A 27,852-nucleotide genomic window follows, 5' to 3' on the forward strand; every position below is an offset into this window, starting at 1 on the left:
CCTTGGGGCTGAATGTGACAAAGCAAGAAGATGGCCAAGATTAGCACCCAATACTCCCACCCTTCCAGGACTCACCACCTTGTGGTAAGGACCACGGACAGAGATCTCGATAGCATTGAGAAAGGCCTCAGCAGGTAGGATGGGCTTTTAAGTTCATGCCTGGAACAGGTTATTTTCATAGCTGATCTAGACCTGGGGGAAAGACTGCCTTAGCCTGTGGGCAAGCACGGGTTGGAGGGCGGGGTCTGTTCACAGCACTCCTTCTAACTTCATTTTCCATGTCCCTTACTCCTCACAACCCACACTGAAGTAGTTTTTATTCTCATTTTAGAGATGTGGGAAAATGAGGCTCCAAAAGTTATATAACTTTTGTAACTTTTCTAGAAGGCAAGAAAATGAATATTCATATGCAGCAGATTAAATTCTACTGTAAAAATGTCCCCAAACTGCCACACTTTCCCTTGTATACATCAAACATTTATCGGGCTCTGTCTGTGCACCAGCCACTGCCCTGGGCATTGGGGTGGAGTACAGATCAGGTGCACTGTCCCTCACTTCCAGGAGAAGGCCAGGACTCAGCTGTGCTCATGTACCTGGGGGGAGTGGGCCGTGCCTTGCCAGCAAAGCCATCGGCCCCATCAGTGACATCCCGACACAGGCAGCCACATAGAAACCTGGGGCCTTGAGTTCTACTTCTAGCCCTGTTCCTAACTTACTAGTAGACCTGGGAAAACTCACTACCCCCTCCATGCCTCAGTTTCTTCAACTGCAAAATGGAGCAGCAATGGGAAATGGGAGAGTATCTATTTGGTGCAAATGGACTTACATTCTTATGTTTCTTAAATTCTCAGTGAGTTGATTGAGTTGAACAAGAAGAAGCTTTATTTCCAATATTTATGTTATTTTTGTCTCACATATATAACACTTAAAACCTCCCTGCCATGAAAACTGCATATTACCTGATGGCCAGTGCAATGACAGTCCCTCAATCCTCTCATCCCTGGCACTAGGCCCTCCTCCATCGTTTCTCCTCACTAACTTATATATGTCACTTCCTCTCTCAAATGCACATTTGGTTTTTCCTACATCTAGGTGCTTTGTCCCAGCTCCTTAGCAACTCGGCTAATAAGTGATAGACAGCAATTTCCCTGTCTTTGCAAACTTATGTAGTCTTTGGACCTCCACCCTCTGGGATTCAGGCAAAGGAAGGAAATCTCAAAGCATGGCAACAGATATTCCCTCCAACTCTTTTAAGTTGGTGCTCGGACCCAGGAAATTTGATAGACTCAGGGGCATCAGAAATTCTCACCCTACTCAAATTTCTCCCTCCTAACTGGCCGACTGTCAATACTTGTGTTCCACAACTGAGGACTCCTTCCTTTAGGTTAAGGCATTGCCCTTATTTAAAAGGAAGAGGAACACTATTAGAACAGTTGTCTACTATTAAAACTTAGGTGTGCATTAATAGTTTCTTTCCCACATCTGAGCTAATAAAACCCCCTGAAGAGGGGCTTCAAAGAGGATTGTGGTAGAGGGGAGAAAAGTCCCAAGCATGGAGCACAGCAGGAAGTCAGGCTCCCTGGGCAGCATCAGGCTCCTGGGGTCTTGGGCCCAATGGGAGAAGGAAGAAGCTGTTAGGATCAAGAAGAATTTGCAGCAAATGGAACTTTTCCCCATTGCTCCCTTTTGCCTCGAGCAGGACAAAACCAGAGCATCTCGTGGAGCTTCCAGAGTCCCTGGAGTCTCAGTCTGGCTCCTCCTGGTGAGAAGGCGGGCCTGGCGAGTGGGCTGGGGCTCCTGCCCAGAATGCTTGCTTGACCCGACGCCACCATGAGCCAGCTCTGCCCGACTCATCCTGGCTCGGCCTCGGCCGGTGGCCGACAAGCTCCATCTGGCTTGCAGGCCGTTCAAGAGCCTCTGGCTTCCGAGAGCCTCGCTGTGGGCTCACACTGGGTCCGTGCACACTCCGGGGATAGGTTGTCCACACAGCCGGTGCTCTGACGTGATGCTCTGGGACAGTACTCTGCCATCTCACGGGTGGGCAAATGCCCTCCCCTCCCCCACCCCCATCCCCAGGCCAGCGTGGTGACCAACAGCACAGGCTCGGGGTCAGACTGCCGGCTTTGAAAAGTGGCTCTGAAAAGCTGCTCAACAGCTGCAAGCCTCAGTTTCCTCATCTGCAAAATGGACTAGTACTGACCTCAGGGCAGAAATGAGGGTAAAACAGGGTAAAGCTTGGGGCACAGCCCCTGCCACGCAGCGAGCGCTTAATCGGTGCTCACCGCGGGTCTTGGAGATGCTGCCCCTCCTATGGGCCTTCTCTGGCGTCCCAGCTGAAGCCTCCTTCACCTCCTCTGACCTCAGATGGCCCCAGCTGTCCCGACATCTGGAACGGGCCATTTCCTGCCTGTGCCCACATCAGGCTGTCTCAGCCTGACCACTAGCCGAGTCTCAGCAAGTTCCACGTGGGACCATGCCCAGCTACATACGTGGTAAAAGCTTGTTGACAGATTAGTACAGAATCCCGTGGAAACACTTGAGAGGTTTCAAAAGGAGAGAGAGGAAAAATGCCTCCTTCTTGAGAAGCATTATCTCATGGAGGCAGGAGTGGGTTAACAGACAGAAGTTTCCAGAATGGCTCCTTAGCATCACCAAAGATTGAGCATAGGAGTTCAGGCTGCGGGGAGCAGCCTTGGGCCGGAAGGCCGGGTCCAGAGCAGCCCGACATCTGTCGATTTACAGACTAGTTTTCCCTGTAAGATTGATTTGAGCAAAGGACTCTGGCACCGTCACATAAAATTTTTAAAGTTTCAAATCACTATTTGCAGGGAGGAAATGGTGTTTGAACAAATCGTAGATCTTTGCCTTGAAATTCCAATCCTTTTAGAAAACTTTTGGGAGAAATAATCATGAATGTGTGTCCTTAAATATTAATCCCTCTTTATCCTCAGTGATATCACACAGCTGTGCTGGGGACATATGCATTGGTGTGGTCCTTTGCCGAGTGCCCCCCAAAGCAAGGAGTATCATTTCCCCGACCCCTGAGACATCCCGCCTCCCAGGTCTTTCACCAAATTAGAGACCCAGGTTTCTGTTTCTCTTTTTAAATCATTGGGCCTATTTTCCTAGTGAAGAGTCATAAGGAAGGATGAGAATGTTTCCTTTGAACAAAAAAATTAAGTTGATACCTTGAAAAAACCAGAAATAAAAATGTCTTGAATTTTGCTTTTTCTATTTAGATCTGTTTGGTTGACTCAGTTATTTGAGAGCCGTCTGGCATATTTTTGCAGATAATGCAATAGAGAAAGACTTCACAGTCTGCCACAGAGAATTGCAGCTAGGACCGAGGGCACCCCAAACCCCAGATCAATCTCCTAGTGTAGCTATTTTAGGCGAGCTTTTGGGCATAAGGGGTTGTGTCCTACAGAGAAGGAGACTTCTTCATGCTTTACCCTGAACAGAGCCCAAAGCAATTACCACAAAAGAAAACCATTTTCAACCTGCTTCCCCAGGACCCCAAGACAAAAATGCAGTGACTTCAGTTCCCTGGTCACATGTGGCCGGGGCAGTACCTGCCCATCACTCTAGTTCCTCAGGGCTTGAGAGCAGGAAAAGTAAAATAAGGTATCATTTTCTCCACCCTTGTTCCAAAAGGCCACTTCTGTTTCCTCTTATGTCCCCAAAGTCACTGAAAGAAGACACCAGATCCACAGAGCACAAAGTTGATCACCAGTTCCCGTTCTGATGAGAACCTCTGTTCCCTCCCAGTGGCGAAAAAGCTTCACCTTGTGGGCATTAATTCCTCTGTATAAATAAACTCAGAAGATGAGCTTTACAGGTTGAAAATGACCTTGTCTTTCAAAACAGTCACTTCATTTTGTTACACCAGTTGCCCTTGATCTTGCTGGTTGCTAACTTCACAGGGCTTCTTCCTGCAAAGGCACCATCACCACGGAGAACCGGAGACTGTGGGTAGAAGGCAACTTCAGGTTGTCCTGGCCTGATCTGCTTGTTTTACAGAGACTGAAGCCTGTCGAGTCCTGAGCCACCTCCCGGCCGGACGGTACCTGGCCCACACTCTCTCCTGCCTGTGTGTTTCCTTGGGAGGTTCTGGATCCCTGATCTTGCACTGATTGCCAGAAGTTTCTCCCTTTTGGCAGTACCTGTGTGTCCTTGGGGACACAAAATATCACCTCAGACATTTGGTTCCTCTCCTAGCCAATCTCCCCTTCCATTTACCTCATAAATCAGTTTCTCTGAGGAATAACTAATTGGGTTTGCTATTTAAATACCCCCAGGCATTTAACGAGGGTAGAGACTATGGAGATGGAAGAAAGACAGCAGAGTAGAACTCTGGGCATCAAGAAACAAGTGGGGAGATGCATCAAGAAGAAAAGGCCCCTCGGGTCCCTTGAACTTACATCCTATAAGACCCTTCCTATTCTTCACAGCTAAATGTGCCTTTTTGGACTTGGGTGTTTGACCAATACTTAAATCAATATGAAATCAGTTTTTCCTTTGTTTTCTCTTCGAAGACCAGGAAAATTAAACTCAGGGAGGGTAAGTGACCAGCCCACAGTGCACTTAGTTAATAGGTGCTGGGGTAGGGATTCAAACCCAGGCCTCCGGGCTCCCCACTACGCCGCCTCCCCTTCACGTAGGTGTCAGAGGTCCAGGCCACTTGGAGTAGCTCTCACTGCTGCCAGCTGCAGGCCTGCTTTGAAATCTGGGGTGAGTTCTGCCCTTCTCACCCACCCACAAGCCCTGATGTCATGGGCATTGAGTCCTTTGCTGCTGATGCAAATAAATCTGGTCTCAGGATGTACCCCCCCACCCCCCCGCAATGAACAGAATCCAGACTAGGCTGGGCCGCCTGCTCGGTGCCTAGAGCTCCCTGAGGAGGGAGCTGCTGGTGGGGCCAGAACACCTCGTCCTGGGATTGCCTCTAGACCTTCCAGGCACACATTCTGTGGCAGAGCTAGAGCCCAGTTGTTAGTTGTTGCCCACATCCCAACTCCCCACCCCCAAGCATGCCAGCTGCTAGGATCCAGGCACTGGAGAGATGGACTCACTTGTCCCCCTGCCGCCGCCGCCTCTTGTAAGTGACCCGGGTGCCTTGCAACATGCATTCCCACCTTTGTAGTACGCAGAATATTAGAAGCGCAAGGGTATTGTAGCTTCCTAACTGCAGCAGGGCCTCTGGTAGGGTCTCTCACATGTATAAGGATGAGGTGTGAGTGGTCTCTTATGAATATAGAGAATTCAGTTAGGCGGTTTGGAAATTAAAAAGCCATACCCACATTAATGCAGCCAGGGGAATCAGAGCCATGTCTCTAGTGGCATGCCACAGGGCTCAGCTCTCAGCCGTGTCCTGTTCAACTTTTGCTTTAATCAGTGCCATATATGAAAATACAGAAGGCAGATTCATGGAGTAGGTGAGAGCAGGCTTTGAAAGGAGATGGAATGGCATACAAATCTCAGCTTTGCCACTTGGCTGTGTGACCTTGGGGAAGTTACCTAACCTCTCTGAACCTCAGTTTCCTCATACAGTTTTTATGTGGATTAAGTGATAAAATGTATGTGGCTGACATACAGCAAGCAGTCAATAAATGGTGTGTACTTTGGGTATCACATCTGTGAATGAGACGGAGTTGGGAGGACCCTGCATACCAAGTGACCCAGATAAATGGGAGAGTCCAATACTTATTTCCAACAAATCAATGGTACATGCATAAGACAAGGCCTTCTGGCTTAGCAGCAGCACATGTTCTAAGAGATTGGGTTTTGGATGACGGTAGCTGGTGATGGGGCACCAAAAGCATGTCTTGGGCTCCAGTAACAGCAGGGTGGTTCTCAGTCTCTGTGCCCAGTCAGGCAAGAATACAGGAAGCTGCTCACAGGAGAATGACCGTGACGGGGAAGAGACTTGAACCTGCTGAGGACAGGCTGGGTGAGCTGACGCGTCTAACCTGGAAAAACGAGGCAGCACGGGTGTGAGAGCCGTCCCTTCGTGGGAGGCGGGCTGTTAGAAGATGAAGTTGCCTGACTCCATGTGGTTCCAGCAAAAAAAAAAAAGTGTATCCTCGATATGGGGAAGCAGAGGGAGAGAAGAACCTGCTGGCAATCAGGGCTGTGCAGAGAAGACCTGGAGGAGCCATGGAATGGTAGTGAGCTCCCCCCGCTGGAGACGGCAGGGAGGTTGTAGAAAGGAAGAGGCAGCGGCTCGGCGGCTGAGATACGGGATTCTGGCTTCGAATCGCTCACTGGGGAGAGAGAGCGCCTTTACCCTGACATTAATTCTTGCTTGCTTCTTCCGCCGTGTTGCCACCTTGTTAAGAAGGCTGATTAGGCTGGAATAGGTCATGTGATCGAATTAATTTGTCTTGCCTGGGCTCTTCAAGACTCGTAGAATGAAGTGCAGATCCCTGGAGGCCAATGCCTGGATGGCTTTTAATCAGGCCGATCAAACTTCAGCCCTAGGAAGTTTCAAAAGAAAGGGAAAAAAGGAAAATTACACCCCAGCAGGGAGGTCTTATTCCAGGAAGTTCAACCAACACGAGGCTCTGCTGATGCTCAGACTGAGCTGTGGACACCTGTCCTGTGGGTGCTGTTGCTTTTCGCCCTCAATTGCACAGGTGAGGTCCCCGCCCCCCTTGCCTCTGCGTTACAGGGGACACGGGTTAGGGCTCGGCAAAAGGTCACAGCAGAAATGGATTTTCATTTGAAAGCCCTACACAAATGCACGTGGAGGGCTAGGCCAATTCCTTACAATATTGCTGGACCCTCTTAACCAGTGGGCTCCTGCAGTACCTACACACTACGACAGAGGGCAAGGGAAGACCTCTTGAAGGAGGTGGCACTTGATCTGACTTTAGGAGATAGGATTTCAGTATGCAGAGATGTGTGTGAACCACCACCCTTGTTCTGGAATCCTTGCATGGAAACAGCTGCTGTGGCTCCCGGGATCTCCCCCCGACCCCAGTGCTCTAATAAGGACCATTTGCTGCTGGCTTGCCCTTTTCACCTGGGCTATGGGCAGTAGCCTCCTTGTCATAAAGGAAAGGCCACTTTCTCCTGAAAGCCAGGACCTGCTGGCTCCTGCTGGAGTATGAACTGAAGTGGGGAGTTCTGGGGTGAGGATCTGTGATAGTAGCTTTCCTCTTTAAGCAGGGCATCTGACCATCTCAGTCCTCAACGTGTCCAGGAGGTTGGAAATCAATGTCAAGGATGAGCTTGAAATCAATTTCACTTGCTGCATATTTGATTTCCTAGGACCCACTTACCATGTGAGGAGATGCCGTCAGAACTGCAAGAAGACATCACCATGGAGACCAGAGGACTGGCTGAATCCAAGCGAAGCTCCTTCACCAGCCAGGGGCCCGCCAGGTAACCGACCAGTCTCAGCCCTCACCTTGGGAAAGGGCAGACAGAGGCAGAAAGAAGGTAGACAAGTCTCAGGAAGACATGGTGGTTGAGGGTAGGGTTGCAGATTTGGAGAAGAAAGGGGCAGGAGAAGCGGAGTCAGAAATCTATCAGGGAGTCATTTCCTCTTGGGTCAGGTGTTCCGAGCTCAGAGAAGTCTAAGAAAAACTGCCTTTATCTGAAATTGCTCTCATAAAAAGTGATATTGAGGTACTTGCTCAATTCTGGAAGAATTCAAGAAAAAAAAAGCCAACCAGAGAAGTTTCAGAAAAGAATTCAGAAGAAAGATCAGCCAGCCATGGGAGACCGTTGGGTGGGTCACGGTGGCATACAGAGGGCAATCGTGGCTCTGTCGGAAATAGCCCCTGGCAGGTCCTCACTCATATGGGTCTAGACTTCATAGCTTATGTCCTCGCAAAAGTATTTGAAAGATTGACTAGGCTCCAAGCTCTGTCTCCCTTCTGATAACATCTGTCCTCTGGCTTCAGTAGCTGTACCACCTGGAGGAAGTCATTTCACCTTTCACGTCTCATCTAAAGATGCATCTAGTAACATGAGGGCTGCGGCAGAGCCCAGTGCTGCCTCACGACGGGCGCTCAACAAATGTGGGGCTCATTATTTCCTTCCACTGATTTTTTTTTTTTTAACCAAAGCCAGAGTTTCATACAGTCATGTGTTCTACAGGTTTTGCTTAAGAGTATTGCGAAATGTTAATTTATCTATTTATTCTTCATGTTTTTCATTGTGGAGGATTATTTATTTCACTCGCCACTTATAGCTGGGCATTTAAGTGATTTCCAGTGTTTTTTGTCTTACTAATAAAATATCTTACTAATAAGAGGCCTGTTGACCGTAAGAGAACACCTTCAACTAGCTCAAATGAAAAGGGTAGGGCTGGGGCAGGGGCTGGTATAAGCTAAGATCCAGGCCACCTTGTGGAAACGGAGCCAGTGGGGCTGGTAAGGGGCCGTGGGGAAGCAGCTGCCTTCCCTCTCGTTTCTCTAGCAGCATTTCATGATCTGTGTGCTTTTTTCCTGCGTGCCTCCTACGTTTCTGGCTTTCTCTGCTCACACCTGAGCAGGCACAGGCTGAAAACAGCCTTCACCATATGATCTTGAGTTGAAACACCCAACCCCACCTTGGAGTGGTTTTTAGTTCAGAGGCTTGAGTGACTCTGTGGGTCAGTCGTCCATCCCCGAGCCTGTTGGCTGAGGCTGGAGCTCCGGGGAGTAAGACCTTGCTTCTCTCCCTCAGCAGAGGGAAGATGTGGGTGTGGGGAGTGTCAGAGCAGAGAGGTTGGGCTGGGCAGGCACCTTGCCATTCATCTGCAGCAGCCGCTGTAAGCATCTCTGTTCATGGGATGTTCCCTCACTTCAACTTATTCCCTTAGGCTGTGGTCACAAGTGTGTGATGGGGATCAGGGTATGTGACAATTCATGACTCCATGCCAGGTTGCTCAGAACCGATTTCTTGGGGACAGTGGCATGCACAGTGGGTGCCCAGTCAGGAAAGCTGAGCTCCAAGAAACAGTTGAGTCTCACTTTCCGTTACCCCCTGGCCAAGACGGGGAAGCAAGAGGCAGGGCTGAGGGAAGCTTTTTTACAGAAAACTGAAGCTAAGATGAGCTCTGGGCGTGTGGACTGCCTGGTCTCGGGTGCTTGAGGCCCGGGTGGTGTCCGCTCCAGGAGAGAGGTCAGGGCACATTGCAAAGGAACTTCTGCACAGGGCTGGGGGTAAGATAAGAGTTTGTATGAAGAGCAGTTCATAGGACAAGGGTTGGGGAAAGAACCTAGGGTGTATCTGGGTGCTTGTTCCTTTATACTTCGCTCTGGATTTTATCACTATTCGGAAATTGTATTTTTTACTGTTCCTGTGCTTACCAGTCGTAACAAAGAGCTCTACATGGGGCAGAGGAAAGATGAGCAGAAAAGCTTGCTAATGGCCCATTGGCAGGGTCACGCCTTTGATGGAGTCCAGGTGTTAAAGGGACAAAGCCATAATGAAGCAATGTCCCTTATGGAGGAAGCTCCGTCCCAGGTGGCAGAGGTGGAGGGAAGAAAAGGCTCTGGCGAGTGGGGGCAGGGGGTGGCGTGCAAACCTGAGCCCGGCCCTGGGACCCACATCCTGCCGGCATCTCTGCCCCTGCCCCAGCCCTCTGGGAGGGGGCTTCCGTCTCCTTCCGCACCGCCCTCGCTGCGGGTCTGTGCCCTTCCAGGTTGTCACGCCTCATCATCTCGCTGCGCGCCTGGGCCGCCAGGCACTTACGCCACGAGGACCAGAGGCCTGACTCTTTCCTGGAGCGTTTCCATGGATCCAAGCTCAAGGAGGTGTCCAGCCGCGAAAGCCATGTCCAGTCCAACGCGGGCAGCCAGGAGCCGCCAGACAGAGGGAGAAGGTAAGGGGGGCGGGGCTGCCTGCCCCAGACCGAGAGGGAAGCACCTGCTGCCCCTTCCGTGCAGCGTGGATCCCGCCCCCCACCCCGGGGTGGCCGGGAGCAGGAAGGGGTCTGTCCTGGGGGAACACTGCATGCTCTAGGAGTCTCCACACGAGCCCAAGAAGCCCTGCGGGAGTGGAAACCCTTTAACCAGAGCCCCCAGCCTCATGGGCAGCTGACCCTGTCCTCCGCGGAGCTCCCGCTAGCGCCCCCTGAAGTTGGTGCTCAGAATCGCACCCGGGACGCTAGCCTCACCAATCTCTCCGTTAAAGGACCCTCATCCTACTCACCTTGCACTGTGACCCACCTTGCTAAAAAAAATGGGCCTTTTGTACCACGAACCTCAGAGAGTACCTAGATGGTACCCACAATTTTATGGATGGGTATATGTACATTCTTCTGGGGAAAAGGTCCAAAGTTTGGTTAGAACTTTCAAGGGGAACCATCCTCGCCCCAGGTTGGTTTAAGAACCGTGGGGAGCACAGTAGGTGGGAATAGGGTGGGGGATGAGGAGAGTGTCTGCTTTTTAGTAGGAGAAGGGTCTGCAGAACAAGGGCTCTGAGCACCTTGCACGGCCCCCTGCCCGGTGGGGAGCTTGTGGCTGGTGCTGTCTGGTGCCTGCAAGTAGAGAAGTCTGCAGGGGCTGGACTGACACCCCCCAATCCCCCTGCCCCCCCGCACAGAGCTGCTGCCTCCCCTCCCCCCCCTTCTCGTGTTCTTGAGAAGTCACCCCAGCCTCTGGTGGGCGGGGAGACCACTGGCGACCGTGGGTTGAATCCATTGTCGCTGAACAGCAGAGGGTCTCTCTAGGACCCTTGGGGCAGTTGAGGGAGAAGAGGTAACACGTTCAGGGGAAGCAGACCTCCTCTCGGCCTCACAAACAGGAGGACACTTGCTCAGAACCTGTTCTAAGGAAAAAGGGGCTTGAAAAAGATCTTTTGGCTGAATTCTCTAGGTTATGCCAGGGTTTAGAAGACGTAAAGTGTGAAAAAAGAAGCATGATTGTTGCAGAACAGGCAGTCCCTGTATAATTGGCTAGAGAAAATGCTGTCTGTTTTGGAGTCAAAGGAACAGAAGGGCTCGGTTGCGGGCCCCTCGAAAAGGCAAAGAAAGCCCCTGGGGGGTAAAGGCCATGAAGCCTCAGGGGAAACAGATGAATCTTTCTGGAGCTTCGATTTTATTTCCAGATTTGGGGCGGGGGGTTATGTTTATTATAGGTTATGCAGTGCATTGCAAAATGTACAAGATGTACAAGCGTATTTAAGATAAAATATGAGAGTTCAAAGAGATGTCTTGCCAGAGACATTAGGAGACCTACATTAGTCTCTGCTGGGGAAAGGTGTGAGAATCTCTGGCTGAGAGGCGGAGGCCCAGTGGAGCAGCGTTCTCAGGCTCCCATTTCCCATGAGCTTGGACTATAAACCCTCGGGCTCCCTAGGCTGTGGGAAGGGGACCGTGGAGGGCCTGGGTGCTGGCTGGATGTGTGCAGGGCCACCCCAGGTTCCCAGGGCCAGGCATCCCAGGCTGTGAGGGAGCACCAGGACCATGAGGCCCACATGCTGTTCGCTGCTGAGCCAGAAAGACAGGAGGGATAGCAGCTAAGGACGAAGTGGGGGTGGAGGAGGAGGAAAGAGTGGGGGGGGGGGAAGGAGGTTTGCTAGCAAGCCAGCCAGGCTGGTTCAGTTCCTTTTAGGCAAGCAAAGACTTCCATGGCTTAATTGATCAAACTTCTTCTCCACAACTTTAGACTCATGGAGATGAACATTAGACTCTGCCCATTTCCCTATGTGACCAGATTAACGGAGGGTTGACCCCATCAGAACCAGGCCCCAACTATGCCACCAATGCCTGGTCACTTGCTGGAAGGTTCAGAGGGGGCAGGTGAATGCAAAGGTGCAGGATGGGAGCAGATTAATCAGGGAGGCTTCCTGCAGGAAGAAGACTGAATTTTCAAGGCCAAGTCCCATCAGCAAAGCAAAGTGTATGCAGAGATGGGTCTTTGTTCTCCTGTGGGTTTGGCCCGATGAGATTATGGCAGATTATGGTGCAGCTCACAGGCAACTGCACCCCAGAGAGCTAAACTTTCCTCCATAATCTCACAGTTTTGATTCCCCAGGGGATTTTTAGATGATCTGAACCAATCCTGAAACAAGCAGTTAGAGCCACATCCTGGGTGGGGAGAGGGAGGCTTGGGAGGGATGAGCAGAAGTACCAAAAAGGCATTTGGCTGGATGTTCAACATCATAGAACAGGTGCCCTGAGAGTCAGGCTGGAGTGTCACCAGCACCTGGCTCTGGGCCCCAGGGTCTCCTGTCCTGTGAATGGTCTGCAGTCACCACAAACAGGCAAGCTGCCCTCCAGCCCTGTGAGGCCAGGCTGGCTTTCTAAAACCAGCTGTCAAAGATGCGAACTGGCAGGTGAGCTCAGGGAGATCATGCCTTTTCCTAAAGAACATCACCAAGTACCGCCCAATCCAGCTTTCAATAAACGTGCTTGGTTGTGAAAGCAGCCCCCACCTTCTACCAGATTCTCACATAGATCTGGGGTGGCAGGCCCTGCAGTTCTAAGATGAACGTGGGGCAGGGGAAGGGAGAGGATGGGCTGAAACCTGGGGCAGCTCTGCCCAGAGTCCTTTTTTTTAAAATTTATTTATTTATTTATTTTTGTCTGTGTTGGGTCTTCATTGCTGCGTGTGGGCTTTCTCTAGTTGCGGCACGTGGGGGCCACTCCTCATTGTGGTGCATGGGCCTCTCACTGTCATGGCCTCTCTTGTTGTGGAGCACAAGCTCCAGACGCACAGGCTCAGTAGTTGTGGCTCACGGGCCTAGTTGCTCCGCGGCATGTGGGATCCTCCCAGACCAGGGCTTGAACCCGTGTCCCCTGCATTGGCAGGCAGTTTCTCAACTACTGCGCCACCAGGGAAGCCCCAGAGTCCATTTTTTGCCCTGAGAACTGGAAGCGGCCCCTGTGATGGGGTTTCCAAGGGAAGGGCCCTGTGACAGCCACATCTGCAGAGGGGGCAACAAGTTGCTGCTGCTGCTATGTCCATTCTGGTCCAAGGAGCTTGGCCTGTTCACCCAGGAGCACCCGAGGGCAGGCGCCATGCCGGGTGGTCTGTGTGTCCCCCCCATAGCGCCTGGCCCACTTCCTGGCACATGCTAAAACTGGAGGACATTGAGAGGAATCGAGGCTAGGATGCGGGATGGGATTCAAAGAGTTAATCCTCAGTTATTCAGAAGCCTCAGTTTACCCAGGTGTTCATCCTTTCCCCTTCACCAACACTAACTAGTCACAAAAAAATGTCTGTCCCTGACAATAACAATTCCCTCTCTTCAAGCTGTGTGGAAAGGCCCGTGAGACAGGGGATGGGAGTCCCAGAATAACCACCTGGGGGCAAAGGGTCCCCAGCAATTGGACTTGAGTTCAGATTCCCATGCTGTGCTCTCTTTACCTCCCCGCAGTGACTGGCCCCTGGCCAGAAGCAACACCAATGCCTGCAACAGCTCAGAGAAGGAGTGAGTACCTCGGCTCCCTCCCGCTCCCTGCGGCCAACCGCCTCCCTGTAGACACCCCAGCTTTGTACTGCTACTTCCCCCAAACCCCACCAGACCATTCTGGGGTCCTGCTCCTTCCACTGGAAACCCGTCCCCATGGACAAATGGGGAGAGGGACCTGGTCTGTGTGACTTCTTTGGGCAGGTCATTTTATCTGTGTGTCTCTCATTGTTCTTATCTAGAAAGCGAAGGGGTTGGATCGGTAAACATTTTCAGTGCTAACACCTCTGTTGCTATGTATCTGAAGATGCAAAGCTGGAGTCCCTTTACAGAGCAGTGGATAATCTCCTTCATGATGAGAATGCACTTTCCATTCTACATCCTCAAGCTCCTGTGTGCCAGTGAAGTGCCCTTGTCTTAAGGCCAATTCCGGCCAATTTGGAGGGCATGATCAGGACAGTGGAAAGAGGAAATTTAAATAGTTCCGGAGATTAGCCTCTTGAAACCGTGACCCACTGTAATTCCTTCCCACCCCCCGAGGCTGAGGTGGCAGAGCAGTTTGATGTGTGATTCTGGCAACATCACCCAAGAGCCCAAGCAGACAGTGTGCGTATGTGTGTGACCATATTTGTGTGTGAACACGTGTGCGTGTGTGCCCCATTCTCCTTCCTTTTTGGAACACCGTGGGGGTAGGTAGCGGAGGGGGGTCTCAGTTGGAGCTTAGAGGAAAACCATCAATATCGGCCAAGAAATGCCAATTTCTTGACTTCCAATTGACTGAGAACTGTGCCGAGGCTTTTTCTTGTTATTTCCCTTTGTTCTTCTGATAGAACTTCTTTCCATTTCCCTCCGTGAACCTTAGTTGCATTTTGGGGCTTTTTTGTTTGTTTTTTAAATTTTTTTTTTTTAAGGGCTTCAAATGCTTGGCTATCTATCTATCTATCTATCTATCTATCTATTTATTTATTTATGGCTGTGTTGGGTCTTCGTTTCTGTGCGAGGGCTTTCTCTAGTTGTGGCAAGTAGGGGCCACTCGTCATCGCGGTGCGCGGGCCTCTCACTATCGCAGCCTCTCATTGCAGAGCACAGGCTCCAGATGCGCAGGCTCAGTAGTTGTGGCTCACGGGCCTAGTTGCTCTGCGGCATGTGGGATCTTCCCAGACCAGGGCTCGAACCCGTGTCCCCTGCATTAGCAGGCAGATTCTTAATCACTGCGCCACCAGGGAAGCCCTAAATGTATTTTTTTAATTGAAGTGAGTTTACAATGTTGTGTTAGTTTCTGGAATACAGCAAAGTGATTCAGTTACACATACATATATTCTTTTTCAGATTCTTTTCCATTATGGTTTATCCCAGGATATTGAATATAGTTCCCTATGCTATACAGCAGGACCTTGTTGTTTATCCATCCTATACATACTAGTTTGCATCTGCTAATCCCAAACTCCCAGTTGATCCCTCCCCCGTCCTCTCCCCCTTAGTTGCATTTTGTTTACATAAATTGGGACATCAAATCCAGAGACCCAAATGCCAACAGTCAAGAAAAATGAAATGATTTAATCTGCAAAATGATAGCTACTGTGATATGTGTTTGATGCCCTTGGAAACCTGGTGTTGAGTCCCGCAGTCAGGCAAAGGCTCAGGGCACCAGAAACCATAGGTAGAGGTCTTGTGGGTGGGTCTCCAGGCTTCTCCATCCTGGGGCTGGGATGTGGGCAAGGATGGTGTGGATGCCGTCAGCTACATCAGGCTCTTATAAATCTTTTCAGATGGGCTCGTATCATGGGTCCACACTGCAGCCAAGGACTGAGGGACAAAATTGGGGGCTGCCCCCAAATGGAGCCACCTGGGTACAAAGATACAGAAGTAATTCTTATGGACACCTTCCCCCATTCTTCCACCACATTTCTAGCATTTTCACTTAGTCCCATGGGTTTTGAAAATTTCTTTCTCCCGATCAATCTGTTCTCAGCCAAAACCAGCCTCGTTTTGTAGCTCTGTGTAGGTCCCCTGGGGCAGTGCTGGGTGGATTCTGGGGCACAGCTGGATGGCACGGGGTCTTCCCTAGGCCCTCAGCAGGTTGGTAGCCAGAGGAAGGTCCAAAGCTTGTAACCGGGGGCCACAAATCCTGAACAAGGGTGGCAGAGCCTGGTGTAATTAAACTCCCGATAAGCTTGTGGGCAGCGCCCTCTGCTGGTGTCTTGACATTAAGACTTCAGCTGCAGAAAGACCAGTAGATTCAAGAGAACAGAGGATGGGTGAGTGTCCTTGCTCTTCTCATTTAAAGATTCTAACAACTTTTGTTCTTAGTTTATTAATATGCTCATTGTCAAAAACTAAGAAAACACAGAAAAGCACCCACGAGCATACACCCATAAAAAAGTACACTTTATGTTAGCAGTTGAACCCCATTATCAGAGACAACCCCTCTTCACATGTTGGCAAATATCCCTTCAAATTTTCTCTAGGCATATATATATTGAATAGATAGATACATGGATACATAGATACACAGATACATAGACAGATGCAATATGTTTAATATATGTACTGGTTAAGAGCATTTGCATCCCAGCTCAACCACCTAAGAGCTTTGTGACCTTGAGCAAGTTACCTGACCTCTCTGTGCATCAGTTTCCTGACTTGTGAAATAGGGATTGTAATTGGCGTCTTACAGTGTTGTGTTAAGACTAACTGTTCTAATACATGTGAAGGGCTTACAACAGTGCCTGGTTCGTAGTAAATGATCAATGAATATTGACTACTGTGGGAAGCAGAGTAATTTCACTACCACAACCTCACCAAAAATATTTCCATCCTAATCCCTGGAACCTGTGAGTAGATTATCTTACATGACAAAGGAGACTTTGCAAATGTGATTGAATTTAAGGACCTGCAGATGGAGAGATTATTCTGGATTATCCAGGTGGGCCTAGTGTAATCACATGAGTTCTTAAAAGCAGAAGCGGGAGGTAGGAGAGTGAGTCAGAGATATGAGAGGGAAGGAGGAGAGATTCGCAATGTGAGTGGGACCGTCCTGTCATTGCTGGCTTTGAAGATGGAGGAAGCGGGGAGGGAGGCATGAGCCACGGATGCAGCAGCCTCCAAAAGCCAGGGATCCATCTATAGCCAGCAGGAAAACAGGGACCTTGGTCCTGAGCTTCAAGGAGCTGGATTCTGCCTGCAATCCCAGTGAGCAGGAAACATTCTCCCCAGAGCCTCCAAAAAGGAACACAGCCTGAGGGCACCTTGATTTTCATCCAGTCAGATTATACGACTTCTTCCAATCTCCAGAACTGTAAGAGAATAAATTTGGGTTGTTCTAAGATACTACACTTGTGGTAATTTGTTATGGCAACAGTAGAAGATCAATAACACAGCTTTCGATCCCAGAAGTGGAGTGCTGCTGTAACAAATACCTAAAATGTGGAAGTGGCTTCAGAATTGACCCTAGGCAGGATCTAGAAGAATTTTAAGGAGCATGTTTTTGTTAAAAAAGCCTAGATTGCTTTGAACAGGTTGTTAAAAGAAATATGAATGTTAAAGACTCTACCAGTAGCACAGGGAGATCAGCTCGATGCTTTGTGACGACCTAGAGGGGTGGAATAGGGAGGGTGGGAGGGAGGGGATATGGGGATATATGTATATATGTAGCTGATTCACTTTGTTGTACAGCAGGAACTAACACACCATTGTAAAGCAATTCTACTCCAATAAAGATACTAAAAAATGGGGAACAATCATCAGAAAAAAAACTATCCCAGTGAGGGTTCAGAAGGAAAAATGGGGAGCATTACAGAGAAAAACCTAAGTTGCCTACGTACGTAATACCTAAATGATTGAAACAGACTATTAGTAGAAATCTGGACTTTAGGGGTGCTGCTGGTGAGGACTCATAAGGACGTGAGGAGCAGGCTATTAGAACCTGAAGGAAAGGGGATTCTTGTTTAGTGGCAAAAAGCTTAGCAGGATTATGTCCCACAAGTATGGGGGAAGCAGAATTCGTATGCAATGAGCTTGAATATTTAGCTGAGGACATTTCTAAGCTAAGATACTGAGGGTGCAGCCTGGTTTATTCTTGCTGTTTATGGTAAAACTTAAGAAAGAAATTGAGGGAAGAACTGATAAATGAAAAGGAAACAAGACTTGATGATTTGGGAAGTTCTCAGCCTGCTCAAATGGCAAAAGAGAATAAGTTTTAAAAACTCACTGTCAGGGGCTTCCCTGGTGGCGCAGTGGTTGGGAGTCCGCCTGCCAATGCAGGGGACACGGGTTCGTGCCCCGGTCCGGGAGGATCCCACGTGCCACGGAGCGGCTGGGCCTGTGGGCCATGGCCACTGAGCTTGCGCATCCGGAGCCTGTGCTCCGCAGCGGGAGAGGCCACAGCAGTGAGAGGCCCGCGTACCACAAAAAAACAAAAACAACAACAACAAAAAAAACAACTCACTGTCAGGAAAGCATGTCTTCAAGGAAAAAGCTGAGGATGCGGCTGAACTTTTGCTAATAACTCAAAGATCAAAAGTTCTGAGTATTCAGTCACCTAAAAGACCTTCTGAGGAGACCGAGGGTGTGAACCATGGCTCATCTCAACAGAAGCCAAAAATAGAGAGGAGTTTTCTCAGAAAGATCTGTGGATGAGCCTCTGTCTAGCGGAGTGGATCCCTCTGGTATACATGACCCATTAAGCTCTAGAAGATTTTATGGCAGCAGAAACGCTGCCAGCTTGGACCTGAAGGATAGAAACAGTACAAAATGAAGGAAAACTATTAGACCTTTAAATTCTAGATGCAGAAAGCAGGCTGATAAAATACTACTCAGCTACAAACAGGTGCTACCTTTCATGAAAAAGAAAGGATGACTGAGGGCGGAGCCATGAGCTATAGAAGTTTATTCTCAGGCCTTGAAACGTACTGGCCGATGGCCCTGCTGGATTTTGAAATCACTTGGAACCACTGGCTCCTTTTGTCCTCCCATCTTCTCCCTTGCTGAACTAGAATATCTACATCTGGTGTCCTATGCCTGCTCCTGCGTTGTGTTTATGGAGGTGATTCGTTTCTTTAGTTCCACAGGTCGGGAGGACTCGTGTCTCAAATGATTCACACCCAGAGTCCACACACACCTGATTTAGATGATGAAATTTGGGACTTCTGAACTGATGAGACTTAGATGATAATTTTGGACTCTGAGTTGATGCTCTAATGGGATGAGGCTGGGCGATCTTGGAATGGGGGTGAAGTCATTTTGCACATGGGATGCAAGGAAATCTTTGAGGGCCAGTGAAGACTGCAGTAGGTAGCCCGGAGGTGCCCATATGCTAATCCCCACATCCTGTGACTATGTTACCTTACACGGCAAAAGGGACTTTGCAGATGTCATGAAGTTTAAGGACCTTGAGATGGGGAGATTATCCTGGCTTATCAAGGTGGACCCCGTCGAATCACATGCATCCTTAAAAGTGGAGAACCTTTCCCAGCTGCAGAGAGATGGCATCTTGAGAAGGACTCAACCCTCTGTTGCCAGCTTTGAAGAGGAAGGCTGCCATGAACCAAGGATGCAGGAGCCCCTAAAAGCTGGGAATGTCCTCAGCTTGCAGCCAGCAAGAAAATGAGGATATTGGTTCTATAATTCCAAAGAACTGAATTCTACCAACAATCCAAGTGAGCAGGAAACAGTTTCTTCCCTAGCGTCTTCAGAAAGTATTACAGCCCTGCCGACACCTTGACTTCGATGAGACCCCTACCAGACCTCTGACCTACAGATCTGCAAGGTCATACATTTGGGCTGTTGTAAGCCACTAAGTCTGTGGTAATTTGTTCTGGAGGCAATAGAAAACTAGTACAGCTATTATTAGAAAATCTTCTGTAGTCTACTTTTTAACTTAGCAAAATCTGAGGAACATCTTCCCCTGTCACTGAATATTCTTCCACAACCTCGTTGTAAGTGGCCTCGTAGAATTCTGTGGTTGATGAAGAATTTCCTCTGTTGTATGATTAGATTGTTTATGCTGTGACTGTTAGAAATAATGGTGGTGATGATTCTTCTGTATGCATGTTGGCACACACCTTTGATTATTTCCTGGGGAAGTGCTGTGTAAAGTGCATTGGTCCTTTTCAACAAGTGTTTAACTAGCAGACACTTATTTCTCATCTCTTCCTTCCTCCGGGGGAAGGAACAGGGGAATCAGAAGGGCCTGCGGGTGATTCCGGGGGTGCCCTGAGGCAGGCAGGGTCTTTTACCCTCCACCTTTGTTTCCTCGGCTGTTCAGTGGGCAGTAATGTGTGCCTTGCAGGACTACTCTAACCGTTAATAGGTAACCCTTGTAACTGTGTCCAGCCCATAAAAGACATGCAATAAAGAAGGGGAAGCAGAGTAAAGCTGTGTGTTGAGGAAACATCTGCCCTTACAGGCCCTTCCTGCTGATGCAGACAGGAGGGCGAGGCCCCACGTGCAACGCCACATCCAGCAAAGTCTGGAAGCGTCTGAGCGTGGCTGCATTTGCCTCAGACGACTTAAAGACTTGCTGCTGCACAGCACACCTGTGCCTGCCTAAGGGTCTTGCTTCCTTTCTGTCCCTTGGCTTTCCCATCGAGGGCCAGGTTTTCATGTGACCCCAGAACAATGGAAAACCACCCCCTTTCCTCAGAACAAAGCACGTTCCATGTGACTCCCAAAACTCTGAGTGACTTTTCCACCCTAAAGGTGTGGATTTGGGTTTATTTCCCATTACCTCAAAAGTTTCCAGTCTCAAGCTGCTTGTGACCTTCTAAGGACTCACGGAAATAGGTCAGAAATCGTAGAATATTAGACTGAACCATTGTGTACATTTCAATGTATACAATGGATACTTCAGTGGAGGTGGTACCCTCCCCCTTCAGGAATAATAATAATGATATTATTCATGAAATCAACAACCTCATTTCATCCCAGTGTGCTGGAAAGATTGGTTTCCTGCACCACGCCCTCTCCCCCATGTCACTGTGGCCTACCCTCTCCCTGTAGTAATGACCTTGGTATATGAAAATTGCTAAATGTCACCCTGTGTCATCCAGTGACAAGGCGAAAAAGGAGAAAGAAAAAAAGGAAGAGAAAAAGGAAAACCCCAAAAAGGAGGAGTAAGTACTGAGAGAAACTGCCCCCAAAGAGGGGGTTCCATGGTCACAGCAGGCCTGGCTCCACACCACCTGGCCCTGGCCCTAGGGAGGAAAGAGATGCAGTCAGGCCTTAGGGTCAGCCCTGGAGAGAGGGCTGCTTAGGGCTACAGAAAAGGAGTTGGTCTCAGGCAGGGATCAGGCCTGCTGAGATCACGTGAGGGTCTCGTTCTGCAGGGAAAGTAGGGGAACCCAAAGGGGGGCTTGTAGGTAGGCAGGTTTGTCTGCAGCCTCAGGTGAGCAGTTCGGGGCTTCCTTGGTCTGGTGCCCTCCCCTTGGGCATTCTGTTTGCCCACAAGGTGGCCGTCCACTCAGTGGGGTATGCAGAGCCCTTTTCCTGGGTACTGGAAAACACTATATTCACAAACTTTAATCCAAACCCAGTGGCAATGAGTGTTGGAAACGTTCAAAGCCCAGTCAATCAGCAGCTGATCTTCGACTTGCTGAGTTGAGGTGAAAACAGAAAGGCAACTCAGGGTCTCTGGGCGCGGGAGCAGCTCCGCAGGCCTAGGCGGGCATGGGGGGCAGATGGCGTGGGGGAGGAGACGCGTGGACCCAAAGAAAGATCTCCAGTACCGCCTATAAATTCCAATCCTCCGAAAATCCTGAAAATAAACACCAAAAGCACCCTAAGCTATTTCTTCCATTCAGTGTTGGCTGACATAACCTTGATGATTCCCAGGTTGGTGGTTTTTGGTGGAGAGGCAGGAAATGCCTTTAGAACATCTGCACGATGGCAGTTAGTGAGGTGGAGAGAGCACATTCCCAAGGGAGAGCTCTGGGCTCCCAAGTTCAGTCCAGAGAGGAGCTGTCTCAGAACCACCCAGGGCAGTGATTAAATGCACATTTCCAGACCCCAGTCCTGGAGGGGTCTGGCTGGGCCTGGGAGTCGGCATTTTCACAGAGCTCCCCGAGATGGTTCCAACATCACCGTGCTCCATTTTCCTCCTCGGCATCCTGAAGGCTATGGATGATACCCCAGGACATGGGAATGTCATCACTGTGGTTTTGTAGTCACCGGTGGCTTCCTGGGGCACTGAGCTGGGAGAGAAGGCCTTCGGAGTCTGCCCTGCTCCCAGCCTGGGTGGGGGCACCCATACAGGGACACCCATGTGACCCCCCTGGGACTGACAGCACCCTATCTGGGAAGCCATCTCTAGCTGCAGCCCGCAGTTGCCCTGGGGTCTCTAAGCCTTTCCAAAGCTGTAGTCTTCCAATGCACTGTGCTGCTTGTGTGTCGGTGTTTCCAGAAAGAAGAAGGACACCATCGTGGTGGACCCCTCCAACAACATGTACTATCACTGGCTGACCATCATCGCCGTGCCCATCTTCTACAACTGGTGTCTGCTCGTTTGCAGGTAGGGGTGTGGGACGGGGCCTCAACACAGAGCTCTGAGTCCCTGGCAGCCACCATCCAGCTGCATGTGCCTCAGTTCCTCCTGGGTTCCCTGAAGCACTGGTGGAGGCCTGGCTTTGAGATCAAAACCATGGTCCTGGCACCTTGGAGCCTCCTTGATGGAGTCGCAGGAGGAAGATGCAAGGGCGAGCGTTGCTCTTCTGAGGGGAAGTGGGAGGGGTGGGGTACTCCTGAGCTGACCTGCAGGACAGGGATGCAGGCGCCAGGAGACGTTCTCAGGCTGTCGGCTGTGGGCTTTGGGTTTTCTGAGCCGGTTGGGAAGCAGGGTGAGCTGCTGCTCTTGTGAGGGCAGCCGGGGCCTCGGGGTGCTCCCAAACTGCTAACTTGTGGGGATAGATGTGGCTTGTTCTGTTGTTAATCTCGCAGAAATTGTTACATGTTTGTTGGCATTTAAAGGCCCCAGAAAGGGCAAGTTCTCAGCCCCTTCATCTGAGGCCTGGATAAACTGCCCCACGGCTGGGGGAGGGGAGCAGTCTTGTCGCTAATGCTGTGAGGCAATGGGGCCCACTCTTTGGGGTCAGTCCCAGCTCTTCTTAGGAGCTCAGTGACCTTGAGACAGAAAAGCGCCTGAGAGCCTGGGTCCCCTCATCGGGGCTGGGACGCTGATTTTGGGGTGCAACCCTGTGGGCTGGGCTGTTAGCGGGATGAGCTGACCCCAGGTTTGTAGCACAGAGCTGCTGCCCGCCTTGGTCCCTCCCCCCTACACACCTGCCCCTTCTCACACTTGTTTAGGGCCTGTTTTGATGAGCTTCAGTCTGAGCACCTGACGCTTTGGCTGGTCCTGGACTACTCAGCCGACTTCCTCTATGGCTTCGATGTTCTAGTCCGAGCCCGGACAGGTGAGCGGGCCCAGGACCGCAGACCCCACAGCATGATTCGGGGGCCACCTGGGGGCCACAGGGTGGGTTCAGGGAGATCCAGAATGGTAGCCCTTGGAGTTCCTCTTCTTGGACAGTCAGAGGAGCCAGGGCATGTTACCCCATGGCTTTTAGAGGAGGTGTAATGTACTAAAAGTATATTAGTTTCAGAACTACAATCTAAAACGGGGCCTAGGGGGATATGACTTCCTTCAGATTAAGACAGGCTGGGACCTGGGACCCTCTACCAGAGTGCTTGCACTTGCCACTAGACAAACATCTCCTCTAGCACCAGGACACAAAGAATCTATAAAGGACTAAAAATAACTACATGGCATGTGCAGACCACCTAAGCGCCCCCTCCAGCCCAATCCACCCCCATATCCTTTAAGGGACAAGCTCGCCCCCACCCCTCAGGGAGCAAGCAAGGCCACCTGTTATTGTTTTTGCTCCCTTGTGCTGCAGCATGAGTCCCAATAAAGGCCTGAATTCCTCATCCGGACTCTTATCAATTTCTATTGACCAGTGACCCCAGTTGGTAACAAGATCACCTCTAGTTGTGAGTGGGGGCTAAGGCCCCACCCATGCCTCAGTCTCCAAGCTGTGCCTCCTTGGGCCTCCTTTTTCTTTTTTTTTTTTTTTTTTTTTTTTTTTTGCTGTACGCGGGCCTCTCACTGCTGTGGCCTCTCCCGTTGCGGAGCACAGGCTCCGGACACACAGGCTCCGCGGCCATGGCTCGCGGGCCCAGCCGCTCCGCGGCATGTGGGATCTTCCGGGATAGGGGCACGAACCCGTGTCCCCTGCATCGGCAGGCGGACTCTCAACCACTGCGCCACCAGGGAAGCCCAAGGCCTCCTTTTTCTGATTTGCACAAAGACATCACATAAGCTGGTGGAGGCCCTGCTTGTCATTTCCAAGATTTTTAAACTAAAAACTCTGCCATGGTTGTGGATATAAAAACCACTGGATCACAGCAAAACCTCAGGGTGGCTTCATGGTGTATGAGGCATTCCAAGCATGTCTTGTTTTCCCATGAGAACTGCTGCAGAAGACAAGAAGTGTAGGCATGATTATCTCCATCTTACTGCTTTAGAAACTGGGGCCCAGAGAAGCTGAGTGGCCAGCCTAAAGGCCACAGTCACCACCCAGCAAGCCAGATGGGTGCCCGCCCCTGCTCCAGAATTAGTGCCCTGCATCATAACTTAGAAGATCTCAAGAACACAGCTTGAGGCTTGCCTGGGTGACTTGGCCAGTCCTGGTGGCCTGCCACTCCATGGTTACATGAGCCTATGGAGATGCAAGAGCCCCATGGGTGGCTGACTCGTTGGGGGGACTCCCTGCTTCAGTCAGGCTTCAGTGGGACAGGCAGCCCTCACCCAGACATCGACCATCCCTTTTTGTGCTTGGTACTGTCCTTGGCAATCTAAGATTCAGCAGAAGGCTGGGAGAGAGAGGGGGACAGGTGGGCACAGACACCAAGAGACCATGGATCATACTCCAGGAGCAAAAATCGTCAGAATTGAGGCAAGATTATTAAGGAGGTGTTGAGGAGTCCCAAGGCACACGAGTGCAAGGTAATGATCCAGGCACTCAATAAACACGAGTGTAACCAAACAAACGGGGGATGGGGAGCTGGGAAGCCAGGTGTCCCTAACATGTGACAACAAACTTGATGTTTGCTTTTCACAGAGGGGGCAATCCTACCTCTGTCCGGCCCTCGAAGTGTGGCCCTGGACCAGCAGCATCACCTGAAAGTTGTTAGAGATGCCCCAGACCTATGGGACCAAACTCTGGGGACAGGTCCAGCTCTGTGACTTACAGAGCCCTTGGTGTGTTGCTGTTGCTCACCCAAATCTAAAAAGCATTTGTTATATTAGTCTGTCTACTCTTTTGCATGTTTGAAAATGAAAGAAAGAAAGAGGGAGGGAGGGAAAGGAAGGGAGAGTGGGACGAAGGGAGACTGCAGGCCTACTTGGTGGATTTCCCCAGTAATAACACTTCACGACTCCCAGGGTCCAGCCCATCTCCAGACTAGGGTGGGTCCCAGGCTTCATGTGTTTTCAGAGCCCCTTGGGTGACAGTAATGTGCAACCAGGAAGGAGAACCACTGTGCTCCTGGGCAAGGTTTTACAAAGGTAGGTTGCAGGACTTCCCTGGTGGCGCAGTGGTTAAGAATCCGCCTGCCAATGCTAGGGGACGCGGGTTCGAGCCCTGGTCCAGGAAGATCCCACATGCTGCGGAGCAACTAAGCCCGTGTGCCACAACGACGGAGCCTGCGCTCCAGAGCCTGTGAGCCACCACTACTGAGCCTGCGTGCTGCAGCTACTGAAGTCTGTGCGCCTAGAGCCCATGCTCCACAACCAGAGAAGCCACCGCAATGAGAAGCCCACGCACCGCAGCAAAGACCCAATGCAGCCATAAATAAATAAATAAATAAATAAATAGAGTTTAAAGAATAAATATAAATAAATAAAAAATAAAAAGACGGGTCATGCCCCATCAGTGACTTGTAAAGTCAGTTTGCTAGGCCATGACCAGTGTTTTCAATTTTTTTTCATAAATTTATTTATTTTATTTATTTTTGGCTGCTTTCACCTTCATTGCTATGCGCAGGCTTTGTCTAGTTGCATCAAGTGGGGACTACTCTTCGTTGCAGTGTGTGGGCTTCTCACCACGGTGGCTTCTCACGTTGCGGAGCACGGGCTCTAGGCGTGCAGGCTTCAGTAGTTGTGGCTCACAGGCTCTAGAGCACAGGCTCAGTCGTTGTGGCTCACGGGCTTAGTTGCTCCGCAGCATGTGGGATCTTCCCGGACCAGGGCTCGAACTCATGTCCCTTGCATTGACAGGCAGATTCTTAACAACTGCACCACCAGGGAAGCCCTCAAATTTTTTATTGTTAATATTTTCAAACATATACAAAACTGAGGCGGTAGCGTTGTGAGTCCCCACATACGCTTACCCAGCTCCAAATGTTATCAACATTTTGCTCATCTTTTTTCATTTATCCTCCCACTCCCTGTTCTTGGATGGAGTTTTTTAAGGCAAATCTCAGACAGTAACCATGTTAGCATGTAACCTTAACTAGGGGCCCATTTTTTAAGTATAACTTAAAAGTATATAAGTATAACTTCCATTTATCTCTGAAAATTTAATAAGCATTCCTTACTACCATCAAATACCCAATATCCACATTCAAATTTACCTAACTGATCTATGTTTTTAATTGAATAAAATAGATTAGGTCATTGAATAGAAAATACCAGAGTGCATTTCCTGTAGTAATGGTATGTGTGGTTTGTGGAAATTGTTTCTTTTATATATGTACAACCACGTTTTGTGTGGTCTTGAGGTGAGATACCTTTCTGCGGACCATGGTCATAAAAAGGCCTCTTTGATGCCCACGTGATCTATCTACTTCATCAGGCTTCCTGGAGCAAGGCTTGATGGTCACGGATGCCAACCGGCTGTGGAAGCACTACACAAAGACCTTGCACTTCAAGCTGGACATGTTGTCCCTGGTCCCCACGGACCTGGCTTATTTTAAGCTGGGCATGAACTACCCAGAACTGAGGTTCAACCGCCTACTGAAGTTGGCCCGGCTCTTCGAATTCTTTGACCGCACAGAGATGAGGACCAACTACCCCAACATGTTCAGGATTGGGAACTTGGTCTTGTACATCCTCATCATCATCCACTGGAATGCCTGCATCTACTTTGCCTTTTCCAAGTTCATTGGTTTCGGGACCGACTCCTGGGTCTACCCAAACATCTCAAACCCAGAGTATGGGCGCCTCTCCAGGAAGTACATTTACAGTCTCTACTGGTCTACCTTGACCCTGACCACCATCGGCGAGACCCCACCGCCCGTGAAAGATGAGGAATATCTTTTTGTGGTCCTCGACTTCCTGATGGGTGTCCTGATTTTTGCCACCATTGTGGGCAATGTGGGCTCCATGATCTCGCACATGAACGCTTCGCGGGCTGAGTTCCAGGCCAAGAGTGACTCTGTCAAGCAGTACATGCAATTCCGCAAGGTGACCAAGGACTTGGAGACACGGGTGATCCGGTGGTTCGACTACCTGTGGGCCAACAAGAAGACGGTGGATGAGAAGGAGGTGCTCAAGCGCCTCCCCGACAAGCTGAGGGCCGAGATCGCCATCAATGTGCACCTGGACACTCTGAGGAAGGTCCACATCTTCCAGGAGTGCGAGGAGGGGCTGCTGGTGGAGCTGGTGCTGAAGCTGTGGCCTGCGGTGTTCAGCCCCGGGGATTATATCTGCAAAAAGGGGGACATAGGGAGGGAGATGTACATCATCAAGGAGGGCAAGCTGGCCGTGGTGGCCGAGGACGGGATCACCCAGTTCGTGGTCCTCAGCGATGGGAGTCACTTTGGCGAGATCAGCATCTTGAACATCAAGGGGAGCAAGTCGGGGAACCGCAGGACGGCCAACATCAGGAGCCTCGGTTACTCGGACCTGTTCTGCCTCTCCAAGGACGATCTGATGGAGGCTCTCGCTGAATACCCTGAGGCCAAGAAGGCGCTGGAGGAGAAGGGGCGGCAGATCCTGATGAAGGACAACCTGATCGACGAGGAACTGGCCAAGGCCGGGGAGGACCCCCAGGGCATCGAGAAGAAAGTGGAGCACCTGGAGTCCTCCCTGGACACCCTGCAGACCAGGTTTGCACTGCTCCTGGCTGAGTACAGTGCCACCCAGATGAAAGTGAAACGGCGGCTCAGCCGACTGGAAAACCAGGTAAAGATCGGCCTCCCGCCTGACGGGGACGCTCCACAAACAGAGGCCAAACAACAGTGAAGAGGCAGGTGTCTGTCTCCCGCTTCCCAGAGCTGGCTGTCAGTGTGATGCTGCACGGCGCGGGACTTGGCCAGGGTTGAATTCCAGCTTTCCTTACCCTTTGCGAGCTGCATGGCCTCAGTTTCCTCATCTAGAAAATGGGACTCTTTACATCTGCCCCAGTTAAGTGGCAGGTTGCTGTGAGCTCCACAAGAAACACTGCATGGGGCTTCCCTGGTGGCGCAGTGGTTGAGAGTCCACCTGCCGATGCAGGGAACACGAGTTCG

At 50.4% G+C, this 27,852-nt stretch overlaps 1 protein-coding gene across 1 annotated transcript; it reads left to right on the forward strand.

Moving 5' to 3' along the window:
- On the forward strand, nucleotides 1-27,852 carry CNGA3 (cyclic nucleotide gated channel subunit alpha 3). Its single transcript, XM_081255026.1, has 8 exons — nucleotides 1-134; nucleotides 7,273-7,386; nucleotides 9,638-9,817; nucleotides 13,318-13,371; nucleotides 20,400-20,462; nucleotides 21,749-21,856; nucleotides 22,648-22,754; nucleotides 26,196-27,852. Exons 1-8 carry the CDS (start codon nucleotides 31-33, stop codon nucleotides 27,584-27,586), a joined length of 2,121 nt encoding a protein of 706 aa, XP_081111152.1. The 5' UTR covers nucleotides 1-30; the 3' UTR covers nucleotides 27,587-27,852.

This window comes from Mesoplodon bidens (genome assembly GCF_964165515.1).
Source record: "Mesoplodon bidens genome assembly, chromosome: 14".
NCBI classification, from domain to species: Eukaryota; Metazoa; Chordata; class Mammalia; order Artiodactyla; family Ziphiidae; genus Mesoplodon; species Mesoplodon bidens.